This window comes from Eurytemora carolleeae, unplaced genomic scaffold (genome assembly GCF_000591075.1).
Source record: "Eurytemora carolleeae unplaced genomic scaffold, Eaff_2.0 scaffold1471, whole genome shotgun sequence".
NCBI lineage: Eukaryota > Metazoa > Arthropoda > Copepoda > Calanoida > Temoridae > Eurytemora > Eurytemora carolleeae.
This window is the reverse complement of record NW_019397661.1, coordinates 2714-19258: the sequence shown is the minus strand read 5'-3', so window position 1 is coordinate 19258 and position 16545 is coordinate 2714. Positions and strand designations below refer to the sequence as shown.

Here is a 16545-nt window from a genome sequence, read left to right as displayed (position 1 = left end):
CGACTAGCGCATTTCTTGCTTATTAGAAGCTATGGAGAAATTGACAGAAATGAACAGTTTTTGAGTCAGAAAACTACATTAATTTCCACATTTTTGATCAGATTTTAAGGTTACAATGGTGCCGTTGTAAATCGAACTTTACTATCTTTGCATGGATAGTCAATTTAATATTGACTGTTATCACCTAGAAGATATTAGGACTTCTTTAATTAAATTCTACTAATATTCAGATAAACCAATGAAAAATGAAGTAATTAGAAATAAGGAAAGGGAAATAGGGGTTATTTACATTTTACACTGACAATCAGTGAAACCTATAAAACTAAAGAAGGAAGATTGAATTTAAAGCAACTTTATGTATATTGTATATTATGTATTTTGAAACAGATCTGCGTACACTCACAATTCCTTTGTATCACATTTATCTAGTTCACCAGTCGTCTACGTTCCGCAGTTATATGGACCTCACAGAAAGTGGACAACTCAGAGACTCAAGAAATAAAATTGTGAACAATGCTCGATATCCCGACGAATCGCTCTTTTCAAAAATTGATAATTTAAAAACTAGTTTTAAAGTGATGAAGTGTTACCAAATCAAAAAGAACAATAAAATATTCCTTGATGGTTTAAGAAGATATTTTTATTTACGCAATATTTAAGATTTAATTAAGATAATTTACAATAGCATTACCATTGTACAATGCACATCATGCATAAGGATAAAATATGATCATCACTTATCAGCCTATCCCTATTTATCCCTATAGAAAACGGGATTATATTCCCTATTTTTGCTTTGATAAAGGCTTTAAGGGTACCATTGTGAATCTGACATGCCACTCTAAAAATAGAGGGGTTATTTGAAAACCTCATGTTTAGGTTGACCCACCTTAGGACTGGGTCCTGTCTTGTAGAGTATTCCTTCGCGGATAAAATCCTGAGAAAGATGATCCAGTAGTTCACACTCGGCTGCCTACAAACATTTAGACGAATCAATAATAATGTTTTTAATAATCAAATCATCAAATCAAAACATATTTTACAGGGATTGCAAGAGGCATCCTTGTTTTGTGTTAAGAGTTTCAATTCCTGCCCAATTTCTGGATTTTCAGCCGGATCTTTATCTTACATTTGAATAATACCAAAAAGAAAGCCCCTAGATCAAACAAACATATGCAACATTTGCATTATACTACTACGAAAAGGTCAAATTTATTAAATATTACTGGTCCAACTTTGTGACCTCGTAGCTCCTCTAGTTTTGATTTGACGCACAAAAATCAGAAAAAGCAAATTAATCCAGTGACATGATAGAAATTCATAATATTTTTCTTCTTCTCAACAGTTCTTTAATTAGCAGAGTTATGCTTTAAAACTAATTACTGGAGTTTGACGTGGTATCCAGTATCTCAATAATACCCCTTTAAAACTTATAAATCTTAATGTTTCTAACTGTATTTGCTCATTGCCATTAAATATTTTGCCCTGGAATTTATTATTTTAATCTCCTCCCACTGAAAATAAAAAATTTGAAGCCGTGGATTTGATTTTGAAGTTAAATTATTTTTGTATGTGTGTTTATTTTTCCAATTAAAGAAATTATTGGGAAGTTTGTTAATTTTGAACTATCGTTACTTTCCTGAATTAATAAATAAAAATAAATAAAACTAGATAAAAAGTAATATTTGTGAAAACATGATTTCTAATGAAAAGTTTAAAAATGAAGTATATTTACCGCTGGGTATGCTACTTGAAGTAAATGAAGTATATTTACTGCTGGGTATGCTACTTGAAGTAAATGAAGTATATTTACCGCTGGGTATGCTACTTGAAGTAAATGAAGTTTACAGCATCTGATAGCATGATACCTAGATACAAATATGAAATAGATATATTTATTACTAGCTGGAGTGTCCGACGTTGCCCAGGTTTATATTTCTTTTAACTTCAATATGATATCAGATAGAAACATTTTGAGACTTCTATATTTCTTGTTTTTCATTCTTTCTTCTTGATCTTCCATTCCTTGTCCATCCTTCAATCATACTTTGGCTAATTTTGAAAATAAAAATAAATGAATTTTTTGGATGTTTTCTGCAGCTAGCCAAATTGCAGAGGCAGAACTATTTTTTTAGCCCTGTATCTATATTCTATATATTGAGAGTGGCAAGGTTACTCTCCCCCTTATTTGTTTTTAAATTTTGCTTCAGTCATGATACTGTGTCAGCTCCTGCATTCCTAGCAATAAAATTTTCTTGATGGAGGGGGAGAGGGGTGAGGGGGGCGTTTTACAAATTTTCCAGTTATTTATCTCGAGTAGGACATAGAGGAGGGATGGGACGTCTGCCATCCTGTGTATTTGTCTTTAATCGCTATCGGTGAAAAAAAATATGATAGTGTAAAGGTCAAATCCTCATCTAATTATTCCTGTTTATAGTTTTCTTCTTCTTTCTTGTTTATCTTGCTTTAAGCACCCATCTCTACTGTCAAGAGATTTCCCTTTCCACTTTTTTCTGTTCAATTTATTTTTTCTTCTTGTTTCTTGTTTCTTGTTTTTACACTTTAAGGCCTTTCCAAATAGTTCTTTTATCATCGAGTTGTGGAGCAGGTAGGAGAGAGATAAGGAGGTTTGTAGGAAGAAGGGTATAGGGGATTTTTCCCTGTGTTTCTTTATTTTATACTGTTTCCCAGTTAGGGGAATTTAGGAATTTACCCATAACTGCACCCCATATGCAAAATGGGGAGTTGTGATCCCTGAAAGCTCTCTTGAGAGGTATCTTCCATGGCAGTCCAGTCCTCACATCTGGTATTGTGTGCATGGCTTGTATTCCCAGGAGGGGTTAAACTTCTCTTTCAGTGCACCAAGCTGAAGATGACCAGGTTTATATAATTATACCTAGTCATAGTTACTCCCGCGCTTGGTATTAAATCATAATTTTAGCCGAAGTAGGCGGCGTACCCAGTGGATTATCAAAAACTTAAATTTGTTAAAACCTTTTATCAGCCCCGTACATAACCACATAACCACATTTCCCAATCCTTTAAAATGACATAAAAAATTAAAAACGTAAAGGATGGATTTGTTTGATGTCAGACTTATTATCTAGAAATGAGATTGTTTACATTGGTCTGGTTTGTTACACTTTTGTGCTGTGAATTTTGGGATCAAGCATACATTTAATTCCTCTTCGATTGTCCGTGATGGTCATACTGTGCAGGGATAAAATAGAATTAAAGACCAAACATTATCGAGATCAAGCGTTCCATATGGACGATACTACAGTACTACACACTAAACTTCCGACTTTTGACAAGAGAATAATTTTTGTTTTAAATAACTGATCAGAGCTGAAAACTTTAGAATGGTGGATATCAAGATCAATGCTCGATCTCTTCTTTTCATCAACCCTAAGATTAACTTAGTCTTTAGATTAAATTCTAATGAGTAGAGATGGACTCTAACTTTTGAAAAACCGGTTTTTATTTTTTCCGCGTTTGGACAAACGCAAGTTTTTTTATTAATGTTTATTAAGACTTACCTTCGAGCAAGGTTATAATGAAAGGAAAGTTAATTGCAGTTGCGCATACTCTGCTTGCATATTAAAACCAGTTCTCTCTTGGCGGAATTTGTAAACAAGAATAGATGCATCAGTGTTCGTTTAGTATCCGAGGAAGTTAAAAGCATTTTTTTGTAATTTTGATAATTACGTAATAGTTTCCTATTATGACCAGAATATTTCATTGATTTTTTGTGAAAGATGGATCCATGTCAGGCTTCGACATCCGTCTTGTGTTTACATTACCACCCAGAAACAGAACACTGCAGTACAGAAGATGCGTACACCTCTGAAATAACTTTCCTTGCATAACCTTATAACTAAAGTACTCAAATGTGATAAATAGTTTTTTTGATAAGTTCATTCTAACATGATTTAATTTATATTTGTTTAAATGCTCTTAAATGATAATTTACCAATTAACAACAGTTTGAGGATCATCATGATAAACATATATATGCCGGGTGCTACCATCCTAAAATAAGAAAAAAATCAATTTAGCTCTAATAATTTTTTAAATGTAACTTCCAAATGAAGCTTTGGGTTTTATAAGTGCCTGAGGTCCATTCGATCCTCTTAGGATGTTGCTTTTTTATTAAATATTCAAAAATATTTTACTCATAGCTCTATTTCGCATAATATATGCAGTGCGAAATACTAAATTTTAGATTTTTAGGACTACTGTGTGCTTTAATAACAAAACAGTTTTATTATAAAAGCATTTTAATTGCTTTCAACTCTGGCCATTCAAAAAAGTCAAAACAGAAGCCATTGTACTTTTTGTAAGATGATCTGTTTCCGACATACAATTTTCAGTGATATTTATCATGCTATTTCTATAATCTTATTTTCTAGTTAAAGGGCATTATAAGCTTCACAGGAAATGAATGAATGAACTTTTGCATTTCTCAGAAGGATTTAATCATTAAATATCATTTGTTCCAAAAAGTAAGTTAACTGGATTTTAAGTAACTTAAAAAATTTCCGTTTTAAAATTCAAAACGTCCCGTCTTGTGCTCTTATGAGAAAACGTATAGTGTACAGTCTACAATGACCATAGAGTACGTATAGTGTACACTCTGAGTATTCAGAGCTGAAAACTTTAGAATGGATAAACTTTAATCCTGACTTCTTGATCCGAATATCCACTGTGGAAACTTTTCATTTTAGTCCTTAATCCACTCTTTTTCTCTCTCCTTGGATATCCGTTAATTGTTTTCTCCAAAGAGAATATTTCTGTTCTCTCATTGGTTGCCCGCTTTTCTATGATTGGCTGCTACAGTTTCTCAGATGATTAAATATTAATTTGAATTTTTTCATACACTTTTAAGATAATCTTGCAAGATTATGTTAATCTGGAGATTAAGAAAAAGAGTGGATTAAGCCTTAATCCCGATATCCACCATTCTAAAGTTCCCAGCTCTGAGCTTGAAACTTAAAACAGAGTATCATTATGAAGCACAGTATCAGACATCCGGTTTCAAAAATGGGGTCAGGCAGTTTTGAAAAATACTAAAATTGTTGTTAAGAAATATTATTTCATGTGGTTTCTACATATTTTCTTACTGTTATCTGATTTCTTAAATCAAAATCTACGCAAATGCATTGACCCCAAAAAGGAAACTTGGGAGTTTCGTTCAAGACCCCTCGAAGAATGAAAGTGGGCCATATATCCAAAGAGTCAATGCTGTGGGAAGATTGAGAGTTAAAAAATCATAAATATCTGAGAAATTCTTGATGTCAAATCCGCTAACAAAAACTCCCAAAAAATGCGAAATTAGGGCAAAAAGGCAAAAGATCATTTAAAATGATTTTATTGTTGTACTCATCTACCCCTCNAATCGGCCTCCTTTCTACAAAGTTTTGAATCATGTGACAATGATTACGTTTCTTACCTTAAGATAATCAATCTGAAGGGAGTTAGGGAATGGAATTTTTGAAGGAGCAAACTCTACATTAATGTCTGAAATCTTCACTATTGCCTAAAAATAGACGGAAAAATAAAAATGGCAAAATATCAACAAACTATGATGCAATGAAACCAGAAAACAAAGTTAAGACTAAAATTCCACTAATTTTGACCGTTTTCTTAATATGAAAAATCAGTAAAATAATACGTTTTTTCAATCTTAATGCAAAGTGAAAAATTTAAAACATATTTTTCTTATTCGAATTTTTCTAAGCACGAACTTTCCATAAAACTAAGATAAAGTTCGAATTGGAATTTTCTTTTAAATTTTTTTTAAATTTTATTGCGCATTTTTTTATTTAAATTTGTATGCGCATTTTCTTCTTCTTAACTCACCTTGGGATCCTTCCTATCTTTTACATAGTACTTCAGCGTGTTATCAATCTCACTGGGATCAAACAAATCAAAAATTTTACATTTACATTCGGGAGTTTATGCCAGCATGAGAAATAAAAACTTCATATTTTAATATTTTTTAATTTTGAATTTGCCTTAGTACGAATTTTCTCGGCAGAAATTGATTATTTTCTCGTCCTTTCTTCATGAGGTATCCTTCCATAAACCCTGGACAAACAAAAATTTTTGTTTAAAAAAATAAATTACAAGTGTATCCAATCCAATCCATAACAATAATTCATGTATTAACATTACAAAAGACGAGATTAAGTCTTAATTTATAGAGTAATATTATGGGTAATGTTTTGATGGAAAAAATGAAGGAAAGGTAGCGAAAAGCAAAAATATTTGGCGCAGATTTGCAATGCGATTTTTTGAAGATTTGTTGTTATATCTCGTTCATTTGTCAATTGTTTCTTTTAATATTTTTGAATAGAATAGAAGAAATATTTTTCAATTTATTTCTAGAGAAAAATAGTTTTTTTTCTAAATGCGGATTTTTCTTCTTCTTTGTACTATAAAATAATTTGCATTTTGATGATCACAATAATATTTTTCAGCCTAAAACATGAACCGTGAACCCTACATAAGTCTATAAGAGTATTAAGGATGTGTAAAACATGAACCGTGAACCCTACATAAGAGTATTAATGATGTGTAAAACATGAACCATGAACCCTACATAAGTCTATAAGAGTATTAATGATGTGTAAAACATGAACCGTGAACCCTACATAAGTCTATAAGAGTATTAATGATGTGTAAAACATGAACCGTGAACCCTACATAAGTCTATAAGATGTGTAAAACAACGCTACAAAAAATAACTTATGGCATTTCTATGATTAGCTAGGAACAGAATTCAACAAATTCGCTTTTAGCGTAAAAAGGATATCGCTACATGTTAAAAGCTATAGACAGCCAAATAGATTATCAAGTACAATAGATGGCAACGTAGAGTTTGTACACTCTCAGTACAGCTGTATTCTTACGTCACAAGTGTCAACAGTTTTATGTGTCTGACTATATCATTAATAATAGTGATAGTAAAGTGCTTATCTTTCAGTAAAGTAAGTGCAATTTTATGTGTTCTTTATTTTCTGTTTTTACACTTTTTATTTAATCTTGGAAAACATGTAAACTAATTGGAGAACATGTTGTTTTCCTTGTTTTTGACACTTGTGACGTCATGTATAATTTGTCCATTTCTCTGTTGCCACCTATTGTACTTGATGATCTATTTGGAAACAACTGAGTTTTGTACATTAATGAATATCGTAATGTTTCCCGAATAGGTTAAGAGTGGTTTCCACAAACTATTTTTGTTACGCCAAGTAACCCTTAATATAAAGAGAGGCCTTCCTTTAAACTTTTATATGATAAATGATAAAAAGGTCATAATATTTATTGACTTCATATTCGTTTTTGATTTAAAAAAAATGTGAATCGTTCATACCACTGGTTTTCTTTAAATGGAGTATCATTTGAAATAACGTGAATAGTCCCTTGAATTCCTACCTGAAGTGTAGCTTTGTCTCTCAGGGTGAATAAATTCTTCTCTACTATACTTAGAGAATATATACTGTTCAACCAGAACCTTGAACATTCATTTATATATTTACAAATATATAAAGAACATCATCAGAATATATATATTTTTGATATTAGGCTTACCAATAATAACAAAATCTCCTAGTCCAGACGATGGCAACTATTTTTAAATTAAATTAACACGAAGAAAAATAGAAAATAATGAAAGAGATGAATAAGACAACGTTAAAGGGAGTGTTCGCGAAAAATGTATGGACGCTACGCTCTCCGGTACGAGTCGTGTTTAACCATTTTTTCCTGATAGGCGTAAAAGATAGACGTAAGATTTGTAGCGATCACCATCGAATTCGATTCGATGTTAGGACAAACCTCATTTTATTTTTCGCGAACACTTCCTTAACAATAAAATATAAAATAAACTTAAAACATAAAAAAGACATTTTTACAGTGACGAAAACCCTGTCTAAGAAAAATTATAATTTGAATATTCTTTTCTTTTGTAAACCCTGAAGAAAAGAAAAATTTAATTAATAGATTAAGAGAAGGTCGATTTCCAGAAATCCTTGAACAAAAAATAATGAACAAGAGGTTTCTTTTAATTAAAAATTATAACAAAAAAATCTTATAAAACAAAATTTAATATTGGAGAAGAGGGAGGAGTGGGGTGTACAGAGTTGAGAAGGAAGGTGTATTTTGTTGAGAAAAGGATGGATAAAGGAGGTGTTTACCTGAGGAGTATTTTTGTCTACTTTTCTATAAGACGGAGGAACCCATCTTTCATATTTGAGCTTGGAGTTCATATTTCCTATATCCTTTATCCGCGCAACCTAAACAAAATTATTTTTATTTAGTGCTAGCTTGGAAACCCAGCTTTGACTGGAAATTTTACTTTCTCTAAAAAGGCCAACCCACCCAATTAATAATTTTTAAACAGCGCTAAGAACATTCCCCTAGTTCTACTGAGTTCCCCAATCTTTCAAGATGTTCATGAGTTATGATCAGACAAACAAACAAACAATACTTCTTTATATATAGATAAGATCAATTTTGTTGACTTGAATGTTCTGACTGGAAAAAGAATAATCTAGACTAAGAATACGACTAGTATATATTCAACAAAATACGATGAAATAATCCTCTGAAGCATCAGATAAAATTGATAACTATAATTCTCACAAGAAAATAAAGTATTTTTAAATTATAAAGATTAGAAATTTCGATTCGTAGAACACGGGATTTAATCAAAATATTTAAATTATATGTAAATAATTATAATAATTTAGAATAACTTTAGAAATTGGATTTTTTATATGTATATTCTGTATAGATTCAATATAAATTACATTTTGGCGGGGGAGAAAAGAAAACATTTTTTCCTGAAATGTTAGACATCTATTTTACAATGATTCTCATTTGGATCATTAGAAAGACAAAAGTATGTAAATTGTACAATGTACATATTCATATTGTAATGTTTAAGCTGAAAATGTTTCGGCAAAGATAGAAATAAGTGTGAACCTATCAGGAAATTAAAGAAAATATTCCGTACAGTCGTCTTTGAACTCTTATTCTTTGCGGTTACCCCTGTATTAGCTAGCGTGAGATATTTGATTATAAAGAGAATTACGTCTTCGTCCAACCTATTCTAAGCATTTAACTGTTTTCATATTCATAATTACGTAGAATTGTGACGAAATATTCAAATGTTCTCGCTAAATATATTTCTCTAATTTGAAATGTCAAATGATATTTGAAGTTCATGTTATTTTAGGCCCTGTAGTGCCAGAACTGGCCACCAGGGGTTACAAATCCTTGTACGGTCCCGGCCCGGTACAGCTGACCTGGCGGGGGGGAGTTTCTGCGCTGGTCTTTTCCTGCGCAGCAGGTATTGTTTCTTCAGTCTTACACCTACCGCCGTACAGTCTTTTTTTTCAAATGTTTAAAAATCGGATAAAACGACCAATTCTAGGTTTAAAGTTAAAATGGGTTCATTACTAAAATATCTTGAGACCAATGAAACGTGGTGTTTTATTAGTTAAAGGAACTGATTCCTCGTCTCAAACAATAATTTTCTAATTCTTACATCTTAGCAACCTGATGTTATAGAATCTTTGAACTATTAACGTTGCTGATAAGTCAAAGTCTGGAATATGAATGATTTACACCATCAGGTTGCTAATACAACGAATAACTACCTGGGCGTCCTCCCATTGGTCCAGTTTAAGGTGTTTGATTTTACTAACTTGAGCTCCCATATGCCTAAAACATGAAGTTCAACCTAAGATCTGGTAGACTTTACTTGGTAGCAGATTTCATGGACTGACACTTTTTGATGGATGCCATGGACTTGAATGCTATTTTTTAAGAATAAGTTTGAATTTGCTGGGACTAAGATTCAAGTTTTCTAAGACAAAACCTTCAGATAATAATGATAATAATAATACCTTAAAAGTTTTTTTAGTGTCATGTCAACTAATCTTATGTTTCATTTTATTTTGAAAAGATTTAAAGGAACTGTAAGTGTAAGTTCAAGTGTAAATTAGATATCCATGTTTTGTTTCTATAAACTGATAATTTTCAATTGTGGTTTCTCAATGGAGAAATATTCAGAAAGATGATGCATCTTCCACACTTTTAATCAGATAAAGCTTTTAAGGCTCCATTAGAAAACCGGACATTGACATCTTTACATGGATGGTCACTTGAAATTACGCTTACAATCACTTTAAGAACTGACCTATGGCAAGCAGCACAGCGGGTACACAGGAATATACCGAGGTTGTATGAGGCCCATTCAGGACTTTCAAACCCACAGTCAGCACACGTACTGTTACCTGGACAATCAATCAATCAAGCAATCATTCAATCCAGCTTTAAAAATCAATTACCAAATTTGTTGATTTCCTAATTAAGCCACTGAAGAAAAAATTGGAACTTTGTAAGAACACTTTCATAAATTATAAAAAAACTGGTCTTTTGTAATTGTTTAGACAATTCCATTTTTTGGTTTTTAAAAAAATTTAGATAGATTAAGCATTTTTTTTGTGAAATAAAAAATCACCTGGTTTTTTCAACAGTTCCATGAGTAATCTACCATTTTTATCCGCCATCTTAGTTACGCTAAAAAAAACATCTTTACAACAAAACTTTTAAACTATTGTACACTTTGTCAGTCAACATCAGTTCCTGCTCAATTTTATTATAGTAAAGGGCAATAAAGTAAACATCGTGCAATAACGTTAAATATAGGAGCTATATATTATAGCAATGTACTGTAAAAGTTCAATTATTTCCCGGATTTTATCAAAAAAAAAAAAAAATAATTGTTTTTAAAGTCTTCTTTATTTATATTTTGCTTACTGGGAAGGTTTATGGGAGCTCAAAATTACAAAAATTGGTCTCCAACAGTTTAAAATTTTCGTAAAATTCTGAAAATCCATGAAAAATGATTGTAAATCCTCTGACAGATTAAGCAACAATTAAAAGTTGATAGCCTAGTTTAAACATTTGCCTAATAACACTTCTTGTAAAATTACCTGGAGGTATTTTAACAGGAATTTGTACTGTAGTCGGTGAGCTCAAGTTGGTTTATTGGTTTACATTCTGAAACCGGTCGTAATGAGTAAAACAACAAGTGCAAAATATGAAATTCTAATAGAAGTGCATATAATGATTCATAACTTCACATTTATCATGAGAATAGGTTGAAATTTAGAAACCGGACATTTTCTCAAATATTTCAAAGTTTGCACTAATAAAATTTACTTACAATTTATCACATAGAAACGTACAATAGTTTATCACAATCTTAAAACATACACGTCATGTCACTGAAAATTAAATGATGAACTAAAAATAAAAAGATTTCAGTTTTAAACATAATAGCATTTAGAATCTATATTCTCAAAATTCAGTCCATATTGATAGCAATATGTATTAGATCGGAAAAATATTAAATAATAATAACTAAGATACAATATTAAAATCTTAAGACTAAAATTGCATTACAATATCGTTAGAAATGCATCAGTGGTAAGAATTTAATAAATTTAATATATTCTTAAAATACTACAATCTAGTAAAATATAGAATTAACAACTAATCTTATTTATAAATTAGTATCTAAAAATTCCTCAACAAGAAGAGGAATTCTGGAGAAAACCTTGAAAATATAACTTTCAGGAGAAGTGTAGAAAATGAAAAGTGAAGATAAGAATGAATATGTTCGTATAACTACGTTTTATTTTTATTTTCTCAACATTTACGAGACATAAATTAGCCTGTATTTAATCAAATTGGGGACAGTATTTAGTATCAAATACAATGAGCAATCTGTAGAACACTAAAATACGAAAACAATTCCTACAATTTAATCTCATAGCAGAAAAATAAGTCTTATAGATACTTTGTCTCTTGCAGGAGAAACAAGAATACAACTTAAATATGGCATAAACAACAAACCATACGGTAACATTATGAAGATATGAGCTAAACCCTCATAAAAAATAATATTTTTTGGGGCTATTTAGAACAAAAAAAAACTATTTAGCGGTAAATTTATAAAAAAAAATTGATTTGGATTTGTTTGGAACTTTGTAAATAAATAAATACTGGGTCTTAATAGAGAATAACATTAAAAGATTAAAGAAAATAAATAACATCTTATTAACAATGATTAAAATCTGAAGATCAATGAGCTTGAAGATGATGAAGACCTTACGAACAATGAAGCTGCAGAAGATGAAGTTGCAGAGCAGAACAAGAACCATGATGATTAGAGAAGAACAAGAACTAAGGTGAACAGAGAAGAACAAGAACGATGATGATCAGAGCAGAACAAGAACCATGATAATCAGAGAAGAACAAGAACTATGATGATCAGAGAAGAACAAGAACGATGATGATCAGAGCAGAACAAGAACCATGATGATCAGAGAAGAACAAGAACCATGATGATCAGAGAAGAACAAGAGCTATGATGATCAGAGAAGAACAAGAACCATGATGATCAGAGAAGAACAAGAACTATGATGATCAGAGAAGAGCAAGAACCATGATTATCAGAGAAGAACAAGAACCATGATGATCAGACGAGAACAAGAACTATGATGATCTAGAGACCAATCAAACTACGGAAGATGAAGGTGCAGACAAGAACAAGAACTATGATGATCTAGAGACCAATGAAACTACGGAAGATGAAGGTGCAGACAAGAACAAGAACTATGATGATCTAGAGACCAAAGAAACTACAGAGGATGAAGATGAGAACGAGAACAAGAACTATGATGATCTAGAGACCAATGAAACTGCAGAAGATGAAGGTGCAGACAAGAACAAGAACTATGAAGAAAAGGGCCCAGGTGGAGGGTATTGTCGCTAACCGGGGTACATGGTGTACACACACCTAAACATATACAATATAAAATACATGTCCATTAGCTTGTCCGTCTATAAGTCCATCCGTCTATTAGTTGATATGTTGATATAGCTATCTGAAAAAGTCTCCTTCTGTCTTTCATTTAAAACGTACATCTATCTGCTCAGTGACAATCAATCTTTTTTATCTGTTTAAATGTCTATCCGTTAATTCGCAAATATGTCGATATCCATTAAGTCAATCTACCCTACAATATGTCGATCTATCTATCTACCTATCTATCTATCTATCTATCTATCTATCTATCTATCTATTTATCTAACGGTCTAACGGTTCTACAATCTATTTATCTATCAATCGAGTGGTTTATCTATCCTACATTCTATCTATTCATATGTCTATGCATCCTACAATCTGTCCTGTCTGTCCAGTCTGTCTGTCTGTCTATCTATATCAACCTGATGATCTACTGATATACTGTCCAGTCTGTCTATCTATCTATATATCTACCTGATGATCTACTGATATACTGACAACACTAGCATCTGTAAACCCTCTAGCTGGAGCTGATTCCTCTCCTGTAGGGAGAAACTCCAATCCTGATCCAGGAAACAGGCTATAATTTATAGGTAGGGCTCCACAATTTCTAAACTGACATTTTTTGAGGGAACCCAGGGGTATCCAGGGGGGGAAACAAAGGCTACAAAAAAAATCATTTTTTTTCATTCCACAGCAACGTAGGTCAGTTTTCAGATGTCTCAAACTCATTTCTTTTATTGAAAAAAAATGTATTTTTACTTTTAGTTTTCCTAAAATACGCTTAAGAAGAAAACACCTAAAATATGGCCATAATCTCGAGAAATACAACTAGTGCAATCTCATTTTTAACTAAACAACCAACTTCTGATGTTCAAAATCATGAACAGTCCCCTCGAGTCTTAGTTCAGTGAATAAATCATCAACGATTAAAGGAAGCCTATTTTCCTGTGATGAATGTTGTATGAGCATTCTTGACTCTTTTTAGAAGACTTAGGTTAAAAGCAGCAAAGATCTCAACAATACCCTGAAATAGTAAATTACATTACAATGGAGACCTTAGAAACCAGTACGGTACATGATATGTGTGTGATTATGTGAGATGAGATCTGCAAGAAGCCCCATCTTGGGCAACCCAGACCGCCTATACACCCAAGGGATGGGGGGGGGGTTACATTTTTTCTTTCTAAAGGGGGGGACTCAGCGAAAATTGGGGCCCCAAAACCCCCTGAAAAACATGGATTTAACTGACCCCCCTGAATACGCCTGGAGAAGAGTGAACGAAAGGGGGGGATTTCTGACAAAAACTTTTTTTTTTTTTAAAGTTTGAATACCTCAGACATGGATCCAGTTGCTACAAAGTTTCCGTTGTCACTTACTGCCAGGGCGGATAGGGTTAAACCAGGACTGAACACAAGAGAATAAAATACAGATAGGGTTAAACCAGGACAGAACAGAAGAGAATAAAATACAGATAGGGTTAAACCAGGACAGAACAGAAGAGAATAAAATACAAATAGGGTTAGACCAGGACTGAACAGAAGAGAATAAAATACAAATAGGGTTAAGCCAGGACTGAACACAAGAGAATAAAATACAGATAGGGTTAGACCAGGACTGAACACAAGAGAATAAAATACAGATAGGGTTTGACCAGGACTAAATAGAAGATCTAATAAAATACAGATAGGGTTAAGCCAGGACTGAACAGAAGAGAATAAAATACAGATAGGGTTAAGCCAGGACTGAACAGAAGAGAATAAAATACAAATTGAATTGACTACAAAAAAAAACAAGAAAATAGCAGAAAAAAAATCAAATGAAAAAAGATAGAAAAATCCAAAAAAAGTTTGGAACAGAAAAGGCAGAAAACATAGTAGAAAAGAAGAGAAATGATAATAAATTAAAGAAAATAGCCGAAAAGAAGAGAAAGGATAATAATCTTAAAAAATAGCCGAGAAGATGAAAAAAGATAAAAGATAATATTATTTTCACCTTTTAACCTGGTTTTCTACTGTATATGATTGAGAGTTCCATTTATGAAGTATAGCAGGGGCCTTGCTGTTCCCAACAGGATTGGAGATTGTGTATACTAAAATAAAGTATATTTAAGACAAAAAAATTGTAGAATATAATAATTTTCTCTTTTGTCTCTTCATGAGTTCACAACCAAACAAAACAAGAAAACCAAATTATCAAAAAATCCACTTTCTTATGCAAAATCAACTGTTAAATACGTTTCTTGTTGAAACAGGGTGCTTGGGATCCGGATCCGTTGGATCCGCAACATATTGGCTTCCTAGATCCAGATCCAGGTCCAGATCCGGAAAAATATGCGGATCCACGGATCCGAATCCAAGGTGCAAAATATCAACCAAAAACTGGAGCAAAAATCTTTTACGCTCAAAACCCAAATCTGTTAAAAAAAGAGAGCTTATCAAAAATTTCGTTCCCTGAATGTTTCATCAAGTTTTAGCATAAAAATAACGGGAAAAAAGAAAGAAAAATAATTTGAAATTTTTTCTTCTCTTTAGTAAATGCTCATGACCTGGATCCGGATCCATTTTTTCCAGTGAGGATCCAGGATCCGGGTCGAAATTAAATGGATCCTATTGACTGTTGAAAAGTGTTAGTTTTAGTGTTTAAAAATAATTCTTCTTAAATTTCATGCCGCTACGATTAATAAGCTTTCTTTTTGTAAGCTAAGACTGTTTTAAACTATAATTAACGTGAATGGAAAGAGTGATGTATCTTATCCCCCTCCTCCCTGGCAAAAAATACCCCCCCCCCACTTTTAGAATTTTATAAAGGCGTCATGTCGCCTCTCATTAGTTGTCCTCCCAATTTTCCAGATTAAGGTTACAAGTCCTTCAAGCCTGGTTACCTTTATACTTCTTGATATCCCCCTCAACACATCCAAACTTGATTCTCTTGAACATATACTTGATGTTACTTGGGGGCTCCCAGCCCAGCTCAGCATGCTTCTTCCCCTTCTTTATATCCCATACAAGAGCTCGTCTAAACCAACCAAATTGTTAAATAATAGATGTTTAACAGTTTAGAGTACACTCCAACAGATATTTAATAGTTTAGAGTACACACCAATAGACAATTAACAGTTTAGAGTACACACCAATAGGTATTTAATAGTTTAGTGTTGACGCCAAAGATATTTAATAGTAATAATACAAATTAAACAGGTTACAGTACACACCAATACGAATTAAACAGTTTATAGTACACACCCATACACATTAACAGTTTACAGTACACACAAATATACATTCAACAGTTTACAGTACACACCAATTTACATTCAATAGTTTACAGAACACACCCAAACACATTAACAGTTTACATTACAAACCAATATACATTCAACAGTTTACAGAACACACCAATACACATAAAATAGTTTTCAGTTCACACCAATTTCAATAAACAGTTTACAGTACACACCAATATACATTCAACAGTTTACAGTACAAACCAATACACATTAAAAGTTTACAGTACAAACCAATAAACATTAAAAGTTTACAGTACACACAAATATACATTAAAAGTTTACAGTACACACCAATATACATTCAACAGTTCACATTACACACCATTATACATTCAATAGTTTACAGTACACACCAATATACATTCAA

General features: G+C 32.2%; 2 protein-coding genes across 2 annotated transcripts in view; both read right to left on the bottom strand.

Moving 5' to 3' along the window:
* Positions 1-841: 841 nt before the first annotated feature.
* LOC111715394 (arf-GAP with dual PH domain-containing protein 1) lies at positions 842-11102 on the bottom strand. The gene is made up of 12 exons (XM_023490706.1): positions 11010-11102; positions 10535-10593; positions 10211-10307; positions 9669-9732; positions 8202-8300; positions 7441-7519; positions 6018-6090; positions 5863-5914; positions 5453-5539; positions 3974-4032; positions 1814-1868; positions 842-973 (listed from the first exon to the last, which is right to left on the bottom strand). Exons 2-12 carry the CDS (start codon positions 10581-10583, stop codon positions 857-859), a joined length of 831 nt encoding a protein of 276 aa, XP_023346474.1. The 5' UTR covers positions 10584-10593; positions 11010-11102; the 3' UTR covers positions 842-856.
* Positions 11075-16545, bottom strand: part of LOC111715395 (general transcriptional corepressor tupA) — a 6977-nt gene continuing 1506 nt past the window's right edge. Inside the window, exons 3-8 of the mRNA XM_023490707.1 lie at positions 15774-15907; positions 14885-14981; positions 14224-14296; positions 13838-13916; positions 13364-13452; positions 11075-12880 (exon numbers count right to left, since the gene is read on the bottom strand). Coding sequence (XP_023346475.1) covers positions 12767-12880; positions 13364-13452; positions 13838-13916; positions 14224-14296; positions 14885-14981; positions 15774-15907 — 586 coding nt within the window. The 3' untranslated portion in view covers positions 11075-12766. The remainder of the gene's footprint in view (positions 12881-13363; positions 13453-13837; positions 13917-14223; positions 14297-14884; positions 14982-15773; positions 15908-16545) is intronic.

Bases quoted from the DNA above. Each gene is read 5' to 3' on its own strand.
- LOC111715394 (XM_023490706.1), bottom strand. From the start codon at position 10,583: ATGGCGGATAAAAATGGTAGATTACTCATGGAACTGTTGAAAAAACCA. The intron at 6,091-7,440 runs GTAGGAATTCAA...TTGTTTGTCCAG, and splicing joins GAGACAAAGCTACACTTCAG to GGTTTATGGAAGGATACCTC. The intron at 1,869-3,973 runs GTAAATTATCAT...ATTTGTATCTAG, and splicing joins CCTCAAACTGTTGTTAATTG to GTATCATGCTATCAGATGCT.